At 36.9% G+C, this 12462-nt stretch overlaps 1 protein-coding gene across 2 annotated transcripts in view; it reads left to right on the top strand.

Moving 5' to 3' along the window:
* The first annotated feature begins 368 nt into the window (after positions 1-368).
* The window catches only part of ed (hemicentin protein echinoid), an 87867-nt gene continuing 75773 nt past the window's right edge, over positions 369-12462 (top strand). Inside the window, exons 1-2 of one of the 2 annotated variants that reach the window (XM_036812927.3) lie at positions 369-532; positions 1472-1845. In XM_036812927.3, coding sequence (XP_036668822.2) covers positions 1752-1845 — 94 coding nt within the window. In that variant the 5' untranslated portion in view covers positions 369-532; positions 1472-1751. The remainder of the gene's footprint in view (positions 533-1471; positions 1846-12462) is intronic. The other variant, XM_036812921.3, reaches the window with a different exon arrangement.

Below are 12462 nucleotides of genomic sequence, written 5' to 3'. Positions count from 1 at the left end.
CTTGAATATATTAAAAACAATTTTGATTACCATGTGAGCTAACATAAAGCCGGTCAAAAATGTAGATAGCGTGTTCGTTACAGAAGTTTTTTGTTTCTGTCAAGTAGAATGTTATCTGTTAAGTACGAAGAGAAACTCTTAAGAGAGTTCAAAGTAAAAAAATGACTACCTATCGAACTCGAACCTAACCTATAATCCGTTCGAACCTGTACTGTAAGCCGCTGCTAACAGCATGTTAGCGATGCAAATTCAACCGTTTTTTACTAACAGCGCTGTTGGGCGCTCTCGCCCAAACACTCTCTCGCCAAACGTGTTCGACTCGAACCTTGGCATCAAACCGCGTGGCTTGTGGCTCAAAAATTCGTTTTCTGTACGTTTTCCATTTTCGGGTCGAACGCTTCGTGAGTACGCTTGCTGTTTAAGTGCGCGTCGCGTTTTCCGCCGATTTTCCGATTTTCGCGTGTGCGCGAACAGCAATAACAAAAACAACACCACAATACTGGCCGAAAACCAACAAAATACTATATTTAAGGTATACAAATTGATAAATGTTAAATTTAAAGTGAGTGCTTAGAAATGGAAATTAAAAATTAATTTTTGAAGCCAAAACGAACCAAAAAACAAGCCAAAACAACTGACAATACTAAATAATATTTAATAAATAAAATCCCTGAATGTTATTTTCAACAAACAACAGTTAAAACCCAAAGAAAAATACAAGAGAAGCTGGAATAAATAAGAAAAAACGCAGCATCTGCGTCATCTCTCTCTCCCTCTCTTTTCCATCAGCGATCTGTTGCGATCGCTCTGTCCCCCTCGCACTCGCACACCTTCGCCGATTTACCTGGAAACAGGTTTTACCTTCCAACGTGTGTGTGTGTGTCTCAACGTGCCTTTCTGTGTGTTTCTTGGAAACCTCTTAAGTGATTTTCTTACCTGCTCCAAAGTACAACAACAAAAGCAATAAAAACATGTTGCAACTTAAAAACAACAACTGCGAAAGAGTGTGAAGCATAAATGCAGTTATAACTGTGAAAAAAGGAGAGGTAGAAAAAGGTGAAGCAAAGATAACGATAAAAGTGACGAAAGGGAGTTGCTAAGAAAAAACCGAAGAGAGTATACGAAATTTTAAAGTGTTATTAACCTAAAATGGAATTTTATGAATTTTACCTAGTTTATTAAAATTAGTGCTAAAAATATTTAAAAATGTAAATAAACAAAAAAACCAAGAGAAATCTCTAAAACGCTTAAAAAACAACAAGACAAGGGATATACCACTTGGTTTTGAACCAGCGATCGGCAGCGTCCCTTTTCGCGGGCATAAGGAATACCTCTGCTTAGCATCTGGCGGCACACGTACAGTGTACCATAAGCTGTACTCCGCGCCGACCGCTGGTTCTAAGCCGCCTTCATAGCGTCGAGATCCCAAAATAGAGTTTTAAACAACATCACTCTTCTTAACCCTTTTCAGTTGTTCTTCTTCGTTTTCGGATACCCATTTAAAGTTTAGTGTGCAATAAATAAGAAATAATATAACCACCAGTAATAAACAAAAAACATTTACCAACGCAATGGAGCGTTGCAGCAACAACAACTGCAGCAGCTAGAGTAGCTGTGGATCGGAAGAAACAGAGCTGCAATAATAGCAAAACTTATTTTTGCTAAAGGAAATCGGAAGTAGATATTAAACCCACCCAAAGAAGAGGAAAAAACAGCTGGAACATAAAATATACACATAAAAAATTGGCAAAATGAGACGAAAAACTGCCATGAGAGAGACGGCAATAGTCGATAGCAGGAGTGCGAGGAGCGCAGCGCTAAATATTTGGAACTTTTTTCTTATCGGTAAGTTACTTTCTTTATGTTTGTTTATTGCTGATAAGAAGGGCTGTTTATTTTATAAAATAATATTTGGAAATTGATTCTCTTCGAAGAATTTAAATGGCGTTGCTTGCGATTTTTTTAAATTTTGATAAGTGGGGTTATTATAGGTTAAGGACTATCTCATGAAATTCCAGGATTTAATATAAAAAAATATATTTAAATATATAACTTTTTTGTTGATTTTGGCGACCTTTTGATAATTCTGAAAGTTCTTTGTCTGGCTCAAGGTCTGCATCCATATAATGTTTAAATATATTAATATATGTTCCCAGAGGTCTTTAATAGTACTATTTATAAGCTCTTGATATCGAAATCATTTTTTCAGACCTTATTCCGTTTACTACCTGGGGAAATTTCTAATGTTTTCCCCTGCTTCTCCGTTATTTTGGCACACGCATATCACAAATCAATTAAAACTTTCGGTTCCTCCTTTGACATCCCCTGTTTATGACAGCTCCCCTTTTTCCCACAATTTTCCCTTGGCATTTCCCCACCCCTGTTTTTCCAATGTCGCTTTTACTGTTGTCACCTTGCGACGTCACTTTAGTTTTTTGTTGATCTTTGTTGTTGCAGCTTGACGTCAGCATAAACTTTTTTATCTGGTCCTCAAGCCTCCCCAATTTTCCACCCGATTTTCCACACCGCCTTCATTGTCTCCGCCGCTCACTTTGGATCCTGTCAATTGGCAGCGTTTACTGTTAGCAAGAGCTCTCGATATTGAATCTGAACTTAAAGTACAGTCAATATTGCATAAATAAAACTGTGCGCTTGGGAGGGTTATAAGAAACCTTTCTTGTCGAAAATGTCGTATCTTAATATCGTATCAAAAACATCAAAAAATTAAAAAGGTGTAAAAATCGTTTTTCACAATGATATATCGATAATTCCGATATTTTTTAATGGAACCCTACAAAAGTCAATGATTATAAAGCTTCTCAGTGAGGATCTCGTATGCTACAAATTCTTTCTTAATTATATTCGATGCTTATGAGTTCCAGCATCCATAATTTTCATATCAGTATGGAAAAGCTGATATTATGCAAGAACATTCACTGTCCCGAAGAAAAGTAGCACAAGTAGAAGGTGGAAATCAGGGGGACATAGTGGGATATAAGAAAACTTTAGTTTGGCACGCTTCGACAAAGTTTTACCCTCCTCACATATAATACTTCGCTTACAAAATGCTTTTTAATACTTAAAGAACCCCATGGAAAGTCATCCAAGGGCTGGGGCTAAATTTAAATGTGAATTATATCCACTCAATCGGGTAAATCGGTCAAGGGAACTCGAAAGGGGAGCAACTCCTTTATTAATTTGTCAGCGATTAGTTTGGGTCTAGAGACCCTCTGAGTTTTTACCCCCTCAACAGATATATATTGCACCATTAACTTTATGGCGCTTCCCGCGTTTTCCTCTTTGTGTTCTGCGTGTGTAATCATTTAATAAATAAAACGTGTTGATTTGACATCTTAATTGGGCCTTTGACACGCGTTTTCTAGCGCCTTCATAGGAACTACTCGTAAAAGTTGACTTTGCAGCTTAGCTGTCAACGCCTCCGAGTTAAGTAAGCAAAAAGTGGCCAGAATCAGAAATCAATGAACTCTCGGCGGAGGTTTCTTGGCCCCGAGCTTCTGGGGAATTGCTCAACTCGGGGGCATTATTAGATTTGACGACGGCGGTCGAGGGGGATTACTTCCAGGGGTTAGGGGATCGGACATTAAAAACACATTAAAAGATTAGCAACGGGGAGCGGGAAAACTCGAGACCTCTTGGGCAAAATATTTACAAGATGAAGCCAAATAAAAAGAAATTACAGTTTAAATATTCGGAAATTCATATTATCTCAGGGAGAAATTTCAGTTTATAATACCAACTATCCTATATTCCTTTAAAATAACTATCTCCAACTAGCTAAAGGGAAGAATTTAAATCCCAAAAACTCCATTTTTCAAGCCGCATCTCCGTAGTTTATTTAAAGCCGGCACTTATGTTGTTTTTCCACCCCGTCTCCTTAATTTTACTGACATTTTTCCTGTTGATCCTTGAAGTGCCTTCCAATTTAGCTGAGTTTTCCTCGGAATATCCTGTGTGCGCAATGAAATGCTCAAGGAAAAACACAGGATATTGCTTAAGAAGTGCTCGAAAGGCTGTTTGCAACAATTTGTGTGCGTTTTCTGGGTTCTTATGTTTATTCTCTCCGCCTTTGGTTTTTATTTTCGTTTGTCTACCTGCTAACTGTCGCCCTTTTCCTTTTGGGTTTTCCGTGCCTTTGAGTTTTTCCACATTCATTTCATTTCCTGGCTTTTCCAAGTGCCTGCGCTCCCAAAACTCCTAAAAAAAACTCCCCCATTTTCCCCGCTTTTCTGCTGCTGTTTTTAGCGCGTGAATTATGATTGTGGCTTAGTTTTTCTCACTTTTCCGGAGTTGTTATTGTCCCTGTTTTTCCTTTTCCACACACACGGCTTGCCTCCTTTCCGCCACCCAAAAAATATCTGCAACTGCTGCAACTTTGAAATTAAAATAAATTAAACAAATATTTTGTTTGTTTCAAACATTTTTTACGTGCAAAATCCAGCGACGTGTGCGAAATGTGTTGCCCCCAAAAAAAGAGGGAAAGAGAGGGGTGCAGGTGTGCAAAAAGAGACAGGTAGAGGTTAGCAACAGATGCAGTGGAAATGAGAAGCACTTTTCCTGCAGAGGAAAATTTATATATATATTCACAATTTGCATTTGCGAAATCAAAGTTGGATTGCACGGAAAAGTGGAAAAGAGATGGCCAGAGGCGTTGGGTACAAAGGGGATTTTGGATACTATAAATTGGTTAAGTTAGCTGGAATTTCTGTTGTGGAAATATTGATATACAAAGGTAAGAGTCAAATAAACAAAAGAAATGGCAGACGATCTTGTTTAATTGAGTGAAAAATAAAATGAAAACAAAGAAATGTTTTTAAATATAAAATATGGGTATGTTCACCAAGACATAACAAGCTAAACTAAAATAAAAATATTATAAGTAATTGTAGTATCTAAATTTAATTTACTTTAAAGACTTAGTGAACTGCAGCTCATGTTCCCCTAAATTTCCACCAACCCCATGGAATCAGATACTGCTTTTTGGCCCTCTACAAAATCCCCCAAAGTTTTATTTTGCTAGCGTAAAACTCGAAAAAAACCATCACGCATTTTGTTTTGATGCTTTGGCATATGGAATTTATAACTCGCAAGCGGAGAATTTATATCTCTCGGTTGGTATATCTGTAGTCATGTTTATGCACTCTATGCTTTCATTTTTCCCTTTCTGAGGTGGGTGGCGGATTTAAACTCGCAGCTGTTTAAACAACTTCCATTCACAGCCGAAATGCAGCCAGAATTCCTCGGCATTAAAATGATGTTCCGACACAATAAAGTAGTAAATAAAATGATAAAAATTCAATAACATTTGCTGACTGATGACGGAGCCAGCACGTTTTTCTCTGCTTTGTTTAACCCTCCAAACGACCTCGTCATTGGTTTTGGTTACAGAAAAATTTTCACCAGCATTTGCAGAAAATAAATATTTTGCAAAGTTTTGTGCGTCGCTTTTGCTTGGCGTTTTTATCGGCATGTCAATGATTTTTACAGTTCTTTGTCACACCAGGCAATTTATTTCTCCGCTTTGACGTCGCTGACCAGTACGAGGAAAAATTAATTTCTATAAATATTTGCATGAAGCGTTGATAGAAACCCGCTTTTGAATATCAATTAATGTTGATTAATCTCTGGGTTGTTTAATTTTATTTCGCATTCAACTGCCGCAGCTCTACTAGAAGCTACTGACTCAACAGCTTTTGAATATTAATTGATTTACCATAATATTTTTTACGTTTTGCATTTTTTGTGTTTCGTTTTTGCATTCCGAATGCGATTAAAGTCGCTGGAAAAACGCTTGACGTGATGGCATTTCTTGACCAACTCAGCGGCGATTGTCACGCCTGAATAGCCGGCGAACCCACCTGAAATCCCCTCACCTTTATCGCCCTTTGCTAATTGCGTTGGCTACTGGAATTTGGCAGTGGATTTGAAATCGGGGAATTCGTCTTCAGACACTTTGGATCATTAGCATGGATTGTGTTGTGGGTACTTGATGATGCCAATGGTTTTTGCTGAATTTCTCTGCGAATTTCTTGATTAGATGGAATTGTTTGTGTTTATTCCATCGGATGTACTTCACTACCCATAAATATATGTTCTTTAATACCAAATAAATCCTCAGTTTGAAAGGAATTTCATTTATTGCTTTTTAAAGCTTCTTATGCATGCTAAATATTTTTATTTAAATAAAAATTGTGATGGAAATTTAAAAGAAATAATGAAAAAATAAATAAATCCAGCTTTAGATATGTCATTTATATATATTTAATAAAAATTGGCTATCTGCTTTATTTTAAATGCCACTTGTTAAAAGATACTTACTCCTTTTTTGTTCCAAACATCTTAATATTTATTCTGTCCATCCATAAATACATTTATTTATATGTTCCCAAAAAAGATTGCTACCTCTTGAAGAGCATCTTTTATTCGCCCACATAAAGTGGGTTCTTTTGTTTATTTTTTCTGTATTTTGCATTACTTATTCCTACCCTTTCAGCACTTTTTCCACTCGTTTTTTTGCCCATGCTGTTTTTATTTATATATATAATTCTTTCTTTAACTGCTCCAACTTTTCTTTGGCTTCTGTTTGCCGATTTCTGCTTTGGGTTCTCGCTTTTGCCCTTTGTTGGCTTCTTTATCGGGGATTGCTTTCTGCCTGTCCGCTTTCAAATGAGCCAAAGGGAAAAAACCAGAAAAAAGAAGGGGCAGTCTGCTCTAATTTGTATGCGTAGCATGTCAAAAATCGCTGTGGTCAATACTCTGATTGCTTTTGCATGTATCTTTATCTGCATCTGAACCTGGATCCGTATCTGTATCTGTTGTGGGTATCGCTGGCGGAGTATCTCAAACTGAACAAACGTATCTGAGTATCTTCTTTTTTGCCGGCCACTCGCACGTTTCATGTTTCGCTGGTAAATTTATGGCTGGCTGTTTTTCGCCACTGGTTTTTTTCCTTGATTGGAGTTAACGGGTTAAGTGGACGTGGGGCTTTAAGGGGTTAGGGAAGAGTTGGGTTCAGGTTGAAGAAGGTTTTTTCTGGGAGGGCGGAGTATCTATGGAGAAGTTGGTCAAGTCCAGCTCAACTGGGATGAGCTTAAAATGAAGAGGGTTCATCAACAGAACTCTTCAGTTTTTTTTGGGGCTTGTCAGACACTTAAAAAATTAAAGAAAATATTCTTCAGCCCTTAAAAAATTAAAAAACATGAGAAACATAATTCTTTCAAGCCAAATTAAATAATAAATATTTTGCAATGCTCCCTTGTCTGCTAAATGCCATAATAATATTATTTCAAAAATCCCTTTGAAATGCACAATAGCCCGAATAAATAGATTAATTAGACCTCATCCGAATGTTTCAATTTCGCAGTCACAAACCTTAACCCTCGAGGCACAAAACCTAAACCCTCTGCAACCCCACGTCTGGTAAAAACCCCATAATGATCGTTTAGCACTCGAATTTGTTTGAATCGCAGTCGAACAGGAAAAGAACAACAAAGGCGGTGGAAAATGTGTAAAGTTTTCCCCGTGGGCCGCCAGCCCGTGGTGGAAAATTGAAGACACCGAAATCAGTGCATCCCTTAACCCACTCCACCTTCACCCCCTGAAAAGTAAAATACAAAATGCAATCCCCCTTTGGCTCAATCCAATCCAATCCCATGCTTTTGATACTTTTGCCGGGTTTCTCAAGCATATCAATTCGCTTTTTTAGGGTTGTGCATCTGTCTGAACGGAAAAGGGGGTTACGGGGGCTTCAGGGGGTTAAAGGGGATTCTCTGTCTGAGAAAAATGCAAAGCAACATTGTAGAAATTACACAAAATGAACTGTGAAAACCTTTTTTCGTGAAACGCATTACGTTTCCAACGTTTAAGCCGTCACTCGGGGGTTAAAACTCCCCCTCCCCGCCCCCTTTTGACACGCCCATTACGAATGGCTAAAGGGATATAAAATTTTACGCTATGCAAAACATTTTTCTAATCAAACATTCCATTTCATTTGCTCAATCGAGAGGAAGCGGGGTAGGATTTGTCCTAAGGGTGGCTGTGTTTTAAGGGTTTTTGTCTTTGGCCACAGTCGAAGTTTTAATTTCGTGTCTCAAGTGTAGAAAACTCATTTGCAATCCGGCTGCCGACTGTCATCTGTAAAAAAAACACCCCTCGTAATGCTCATTTGGCCGACAGAAATTAAGACCCGATGAAAATATTTCAACAAATAACAAATTCTTAAACTGGATATTAAAAAAGGAGATGGAATATAAATTTGCAACCCCCAAACGAATCGATCAGGCAACCCCCAAAAGTGTTTTTTATTAATTTCACTTTGCACTGGCAATACTTTTATTTTATGCGTTGCACAAAATTGATTTCACTACGGAATCAAACAGAAAACACAAACGGAGAGTGGCAAAATCAAAAAAATGAAGAATGGGTTTGGTGGCAAAAAACGTGCGGGTAAAGTGTAAAAAATTGCATTTTCTTATTTCCATTTTTAATCATTCCGCCAATATTTTTTCTATCCATTGTTTGTCGTCTGCATTTATTATATAACACTCATTGCACTCTCTGGATCTTCCATCCCCTGGCTCGATTTATTTTTAAATTTGTATATTAAACTTTTTCTATGGCCTTTCGGTTTCAATGGGGGCTGGAAAAAAGTGTGTATTTTTATTGAGTTTCATTGAAGCGCATGAAATGGCAATAAAAGTCTATGAATGGGATTAAAACCGAGCTCTATTCCCGCTCCCCGCTCTTTTTCACTTGATAATTTTTGAATTATAAATGGAAATGCAGAGCAATGTGCTTTTAATTAAAAACTTTAAAGTTTTCTTAACCGGCGGGTGGAGAGAGTTCAAGTCGAGGGGTTAAATTAATCCGCAAGACGCGGAAGAACAATAAGAAGATGAAAATTGGGGGGAGAAAAGTTGGCTCGATAAATTAAACATGAGTTATGAGTGCGTTAAATAATTGTTGTTAAGCCGGGTTTAAAGATCAGAATGATTAATGTAAGTTATGGGCCGGATCAAATTTCAATTTATGACGCCCAGCGAAAATATAACGCAGACTTAGATGGCCATTAGACAGGGGTATAAATCAAGTGGCATTTACCTATTTAATTAATTTCATCATTATTGTGTAATTTATCTAGGCAAAAAAGTAAATAATCATTTTAATGGATTTATGCATTGCCCAGCCTGCGTGTTTATATTATTTATGTAAATCAAATATCCAATTTTGTATGCATTAAGTGCTTTTCATTATTCGCTCCTTCACATTTAATTTGAAAAATATATTTCACCATCCCAAAACTTGGGGAAAAGCTTTAAATATTTATTTCCACTCGCTAATCACCTGCCAAAAGTGAAAAAGACGCTGACAAATGATGGCTGCTTGAGTGTCGGGTTCCTTAAAAAAAATAATACCAAATAATATAAGGAAAGCAAATAAAACGCCATGAATTCAATTGACAACCCAAAGGGGCGGGGAAGAAAAAAATCAATTTCCAGTGAAAATGTATGCGAAACATTTTTTCGGCGCCAATTTGACTTGGTCTTCGCCGTTGTTTCCCCCACCGAATTTTCCCCTTCTTTGTGTGGCAATGAAAATGTGCTCGTAATAATAACTTTGGGGGAGTTTGGTTCGCTTTGCGGCTATAGAAAGCTAAATTCAAGGACAAACAAACAGAAAAGTGAAGTCAAACAGTTTCTTTTCTGACTCCTCACTATAACCCCCGCTTTTGGCTGATTTTTCGGTCGCTTTTCGGGCTGGCAAACATTTTCCCTTTCAGGTCGGAAAAGCAGGCATAATTCTGCTTAGAAGTTCTAGGCTGTATTTTTTGGCCTTCTTTTTTCTGTTTAAGTAATTTTCATTACACTTACCTCAAGGCAGGAAAAAACACTGGAAATAATATACCCATAGTGCTTATCCTGAGAAATCATCTTTTGTGTATAAATAAAAAACCTTTAAAAATAGTTTTAAATATTTTTCAAACTGCATGTTTATCTTATAATGTTCCGTATTAACTTTCAATATTTGAGTCATCATTTTCGCCAGTGCACAGCCCTCAAAAATTTCTGGAAAATGTTCTAGTAGGCTGAATAAATTTAGGAATGGTTTGGCAAGGGGAATTTCAGTTCAGCAAAGGCCGCAATAAATTTTAAAGACGCCTCCAGGGCAATTTTAAAGCCTAATTTCCATTTTTGGGTGGGCCAAATTGAAGGTAAACGTGGGGCAGGGCAGGTCTAATCTAAGTTGAAAAACTTTTGCCTACCTTGAGTAAAAGTCTGGGAAATGGAGAGGAACTACTTTGCGTAATTATGTCAATTGCCATTAGGGAAATGTTTTGGGGGCTGGGGCTAGGAAAATACCCTTAAACCTCCCATTTAAACACCCTGCTTTGGCAGTCATCGATATGTTGGGTGCCCCAGCCATTTTCCCCCCGTATTTTCCTGTCTGTGTGTTTTGTCCTTTGATTTCCATCTATTCGGGGAATATGTCTTTGTCTGCCTCTGCTTTTCCAAGTAGAAAGCTGGTCGGGTGCTTTTGTGGATGGGTTTTGCTTGTGGGTGCCTCTGCTTGCTAACCAGCATAATCCTTAACACTTCAAGGACGACGGGGGTAAAACAAAATCGCTGTTGCGTGCCCAAAGACATTCCAGCCAAATACGCTTTAATAGTGCCACAAAATCAATCAAAAGTCAGTTTACGATAGCGAGGGGATTGAAAATGGTGGCGGGAAAAGTCTGATTAACAAACATGCCACCAAAACGTTCGCCATTAATTTTGCACATAATTGAAAATTGATTACACACGCGTAAAAAATATCTGAAAGACGTGGCGAAAATATCCACTAAATTAAAAAATAAAATTTGCCTTTAAGCATTACGCAGTTTTTTTTTTGCGGTAAAAGCTTATTAAGTATAAATTAATTTCAATTAATTTGTCATTTGTGAAGGTGGTACGGCTTCACTATCAGTAAGCACCTGATTTTCATGCCAATTTTGAGAGAGGTATTTTACTTTTGGGGTAACTTTGGGTTAAGGAATTAAATACTTGGACTATCTACAATTTAACAAAATATTATTAAATCGTTTGATTTAAATTTTAAACAAATTATTATTTAAATTATAAAAATATATAAATAGATAAAACTTGTTAGGGCATTTAGCGTGTCGGTCTTGCCCCGAAAGCACGACCCCTGATAAATTTCATAAATGAAATGCATTTTAATTAATTTTGCACAATTTGATGCGTTTGTCAGAGTCTGCGAATGTCCTTCAACTCCACCCACTCCGCCCACTCGGTTGTGTTTGTCAATGTTTACATAAATATTTAATAGACCAGATAAATTTCAATGAATTGACTTTGCAACAGACACTTTAGCCTTTTTAATGCCAGACATAAGCAAATTAATTTATTTATTTGCAAAGATAAAAGTTTGCTTTGCTTGTTGGCAAATTATTTATAAATTAAACATGTAACAGGGATATTCTATGCTTTTATTTGCCCATAATGCGTGTTTATTTTGCTTGTTTAATTAGAACTACGAATTTATGGATGGAAAGTGCATTCACTTTTTGTTCCGGGCACAGAGAATAATTCAATTATGCGAGCTGAAAATGGCGAAAAGAAAATATTTGGAAATAATTCATACAAATTCCTTTTACGTGTTCGAATCTTTGTTTTTTATGTTTGCACAAATTCAAACTGGGCAAAGCCAAAAATTATGTGCATTTTTTATGCAGAGTATAATTGCCAAAAGCTTTAAGGATTTGTGTGAATATTTAATAAACGTTCAAAGCAAATTCAAGGCCTTATTGGGGCAAACAAAAACGGGAAAAGCATTTAAAAAACGAATAATTCAAATGGCGATAATATGTGGTTTAAATTTCAATTTAAAGTCGTTTAGTTCGATTAATAATGCTTAACACTAATTTATATAAAATTACATGTTTTAAATTTCCCAAAAATTCAGGAGCCATGAAAGATTCTTTTTGGCAAAATTGGCAAGATCTTGGCCACAAAAAAAAATGCTGCTTTTATTATGGTTTAATTTGTGCTTTTTTACAGCAAAGCGTAAAAAATAATACACTAGAATGCTAATTAATTCATTGTTGGTAGATTTTTTATGCCCCCAGCCACCTGAGGGAAATAAAAAGCGAAGAACTTTTCACTTTGCAGTCAGCCAAATAATAAGTAAACAAACTGCAATTCTTGGTGTGCCTGACTATTGTTTATTAGCGGAATGTATAAATATTTAAGAGGCTCCAAGCTCTAAGCAATGGCGATGACGTGCCTCACCTTCCAATTATACGTGGCCCACTTGGGTTTTTTATTTTGCCCAGGCTGTCTTGTTCGTTACAAATTTTGAAATGAACCCGAACTCTGGGAGAGAAAGCAAACAATAAACAAAAGCATAAAATTGTCGGTGTAAATGGGGTTTATTACAGCACAC

The sequence above is a fragment of the Drosophila suzukii genome, chromosome 2L (assembly GCF_043229965.1).
Source record: "Drosophila suzukii chromosome 2L, CBGP_Dsuzu_IsoJpt1.0, whole genome shotgun sequence".
Taxonomy (NCBI): Eukaryota; Metazoa; Arthropoda; class Insecta; order Diptera; family Drosophilidae; genus Drosophila; species Drosophila suzukii.
Note: the sequence above shows the minus strand (reverse complement) of the source record. Positions and strands in the feature narration are given on the sequence as shown.